The 3,524-nt window shown below is 37.8% G+C and overlaps 1 protein-coding gene across 1 annotated transcript in view; it reads right to left on the reverse strand.

The window, feature by feature from the left end:
* The window catches only part of LOC108580118 (facilitated trehalose transporter Tret1-like), a 6,087-nt gene that overhangs the window by 1,432 nt on the left and 1,131 nt on the right, over window positions 1-3,524 (reverse strand). Inside the window, exons 2-3 of the mRNA XM_017943784.1 lie at window positions 1,094-1,623; window positions 182-487 (exon numbers count right to left, since the gene is read on the reverse strand). Of these exons, the coding sequence (XP_017799273.1) occupies window positions 182-487; window positions 1,094-1,623 (836 nt within the window). The remainder of the gene's footprint in view (window positions 1-181; window positions 488-1,093; window positions 1,624-3,524) is intronic.

The following is a 3,524-nucleotide window of genomic DNA, read 5'->3' on the forward strand; positions in this document are numbered from 1 at the left end:
TCCAAATATAAAAATTTCCAAATATAAAAATTTCCAAATATAAAAATTTCCAAATATAATAATTTCCAAATATAATAAATTTCTGAATATAATAAATTTCTAAATGAATAATCTCGAAATACACTAAATTTCAAAGTTTAAAGTTCACGATGCCCAGGAATAATTAGCGAAGGAAACAGACCTGAACGAGCGAGACAACGATGGACGCCACTTCCGGCGCCATCGAGCTACCGGCAGCCTGGAAGATCGTCACCGTGTAGAAGATCACAGCGTTCACACCGGATGCTTGTTGGAAGAACATCATACCGAACGACGCTATCATAGATTTTCTAGTCACCGGATCTTTCGCCATATCGCCGATAGTGGGTTTCTTTCCGCTACATTCATCCAACGCCCTTTGCATTTCATTTAATTCTTGGTTAGGATCGTAGTCCTGTCCTCTGAATGCGGCGAGCGCCACCGTGGCGTCTTGCTTTCTTCTTTGAGTCTGAACAAATCATTAGTCAAAGTTACTTCGATTGATTCCTCGTGGAAAGAATTGGTTAGATTTCAATTAGAACTCTCCATTTATCAAATCACTGTTGCAACTGAACCTTCTTCTCCTTAAATACTGAAAATACTTAGTTGCAGTATTTCGAATACAAACTTAACTCCAGAAAAATGACAAATTATGTCACCTTTTTCTGGACACAATCCTTTCATTTCTATTCCAAAAATTCCTAATTTTCATAAAAACTTGCTCAACGTAAAAAAAGTTAACTATCTTAATCTTGAAAAAAGTGAGAAATTATATCACCTCAGTTAGGACGCACTCCTTTCGTTTAAATAACACTGTTAACTTAATTATTTCCACAACAATTCCCGAAAACTTTCTCAACGTAAGAAAACCCAACTTATCTGAATCGTCGAAAAAAAAAAAATAACAAATTATGTCACCATTTTCAGAATACATTCCCCACTAATTTCCGCAGCATCCACCGAATCATACAGAATTCAGCGTTAAAGTGAGCATATTAATCCGGAGAGAAACGGGATGAGAAAGTTTGCCAATATAAACAAGGGAAGGTGGCTGATAAAAATGCAAATTACGCACCACGAGCCAGACGGGAGATTCAGGCATCCAGTAGAAGGTTGCCAGAAATGCGACGATGATACCGGCGCACACTATAGCGAAGGTGGTGTAGTTGAGAACGCTTCCTAGAACAAACGCGAGGAAGATCCCAAGGGTGAGGAAAAGTTGAAACAGCGCACCTAACGTTCCTCTGGTCGAGACTTCGGCGATTTCGGAAATGTACGTAGGTCCAACGACGCAACCGGCACCTACGCCCATTCCGGCGATAAATCTCGCGATGTACAAGAGTTTCACTTCCGTCGAGACGACGATGATGCCCCAGGAGAGTAGAAACGGGACGGAGAGTAGAAGAAGAGACTTTTTTCGTCCCATTTTGTCCGCCATTGATCCGGATGGAAACGCACCGGCTATTGCGCCTACAGCGAGCAACGAACTGATCCAGGAACCTTCGTTCGCTGTGATCGGTAACCAGGAGTCTTCCGCGTAGAGTTGAGGAAGCACCGGTGAGGTCCATGCTAGGGCTGAGCCGACTCCGGCCACTAACATGCATCCTGGAAAATCCGTTTTTTTTTTTTAGATTAACCCTTTTTGTGTTTAGATTGAGAGAAGCTCGAGCAGAGTTAATTCTCTCAGTTTGTGCTTAAAATCTAAAATAAATTGTGAATGGGTTGAAAATTTAAAGGGTTAAGTTGGTGTTTAGCCTTTCACAAGCAGAGCTAATATCTCCCTGTCTTCTTTAACTCTTTTTGTTTGTGATTAAAGTCTAAAATAAATAGTAGTCGGTGGGATAAATTGTGAATGGGTTGAAAAATTGAAGGGTTAAGTTGGTGTTAAGCCTTTCACAAGCAGAGTTAACATCTATCTTCTTTAACTCTATCAGTTTGTGTTTAAGATCTAAAGTAAATAGTAGTCGATGGGATAAATTGTGAAAGGGTTAAATTGATGTTAACCCTTTCACATCTCTCTATCTTTCTTAATTCTCTCAGTTTGTGGTTAAGGTCTAGATTGAACAGCAGTCGATGCTCTGTTTTGAAATAAATTGTGAAAGGGTTAAGTTGATATTAACCCTTTCACAAGCAGAGTTAATATCTCTCTATTTTCTTTTAACTCTATTCGTTTGTGCTTGAGATCTAAATTAAATAGTAGTCGATGCTCTGTTTAAGTCTGTCTTGGGATAAATTGTGAAAGGTTTAAGCTGATATTAACCCTTCCACAAGCAGAGTTAACATCTATCTTCTTTAACTCTATCAGTTTGTGTTTAAGATCTAAAGTAAATAGTAGTCGATGGGATAAATTGTGAAAGGGTTAAGTTGATGTTAACCCTTTCACATCTCTTTATCTTTTTTAATTCTCTCAGTTTGTGGTTAAGGTCTAAATTGAACAGTAGTCGATGCTCTGTTTGAGTCTGTCTTGGGACAAATTGTGAAAGGATTAATGTGCACGTGAATGGAAAATGGTCGAAGCGGTGTTTTTAAAAAATTCGAGTAAGCATCGATAACTGAGTTTTTGAAAGGATCTAGATTGAACAGTAGTCGATGCTCTGTTTGAGTCTGTCTTGGGACAAATTGTGAAAGGATTAATGTGCACGTGAATGAAAAATGGTCGAAGCGGTGTTTTTAAAAAATTCGAGTAAGCATCGATAACTGAGTTTTTGAAAGGAAAAGAATTTATCGGTGATTGGATTCGTATTTTCAAGTTGGGAATTCTTGTGTGTCAATTTTGATAATCGTGGGAATCGATTGTGAAAGAAACTTACGTAACGAGTCCATTATCTGCTGATAATTGCAGGCTACAATGTTACTTCTATCTATTACACTTAAATTCAATTATTAAATTGAGTCACGACAGTGATGTATACTTGGAGATAACGCAGACGAGTTGCCTGAAAACTGGCGATTGCATTGAATAAAACGGGAGGTAGATAATGTACACGTGTGGAATAAATTGCGGTATGAACATTCGTGTGTGTAAGTATAATTGGTTGACCTCAGGAACGTCGATCGACCAATGAGAAAGGAGACGTTGTTCCGATTTGGAGGAATTTTAGGGAGGATTTGAAGATACGACAGAAGGACAGTGATTTCGTTGTCTTAGTTCGAAAAGGAACGCGTTCCTTTTCGCTTCGAGGTTTATCGAAAGTAATGTGCGATTTTATACGAACACGCTGAACGAGTTAGATATCGCTTGGAGAGGATGGGGTAAGCTGGAAGAGAGGTGAATTGAAGCGAAGACGGGAGCAAATGAGTGGAGAAATTAGAATTTTTAGTTTAGAATTCTTAAATTTGAAAATATTCAAAGTTTCAAATGTTCAAAGTTAGAAATATTCAAAGTTTCAAATATTTCAAAGTTTCAAATATTTCAAAGCTTCAAATATTTCAAAGCTTCAAATATTCAAAGTTTCAAATTTTTTAAGTTTCAAATATTTCAATGTTTCAAATATTCAAAGTTTCAA

The sequence above is a fragment of the Habropoda laboriosa genome, unplaced genomic scaffold, assembly GCF_001263275.1.
Source record: "Habropoda laboriosa isolate 0110345459 unplaced genomic scaffold, ASM126327v1 scaffold2, whole genome shotgun sequence".
Taxonomy (NCBI): domain Eukaryota; kingdom Metazoa; phylum Arthropoda; class Insecta; order Hymenoptera; family Apidae; genus Habropoda; species Habropoda laboriosa.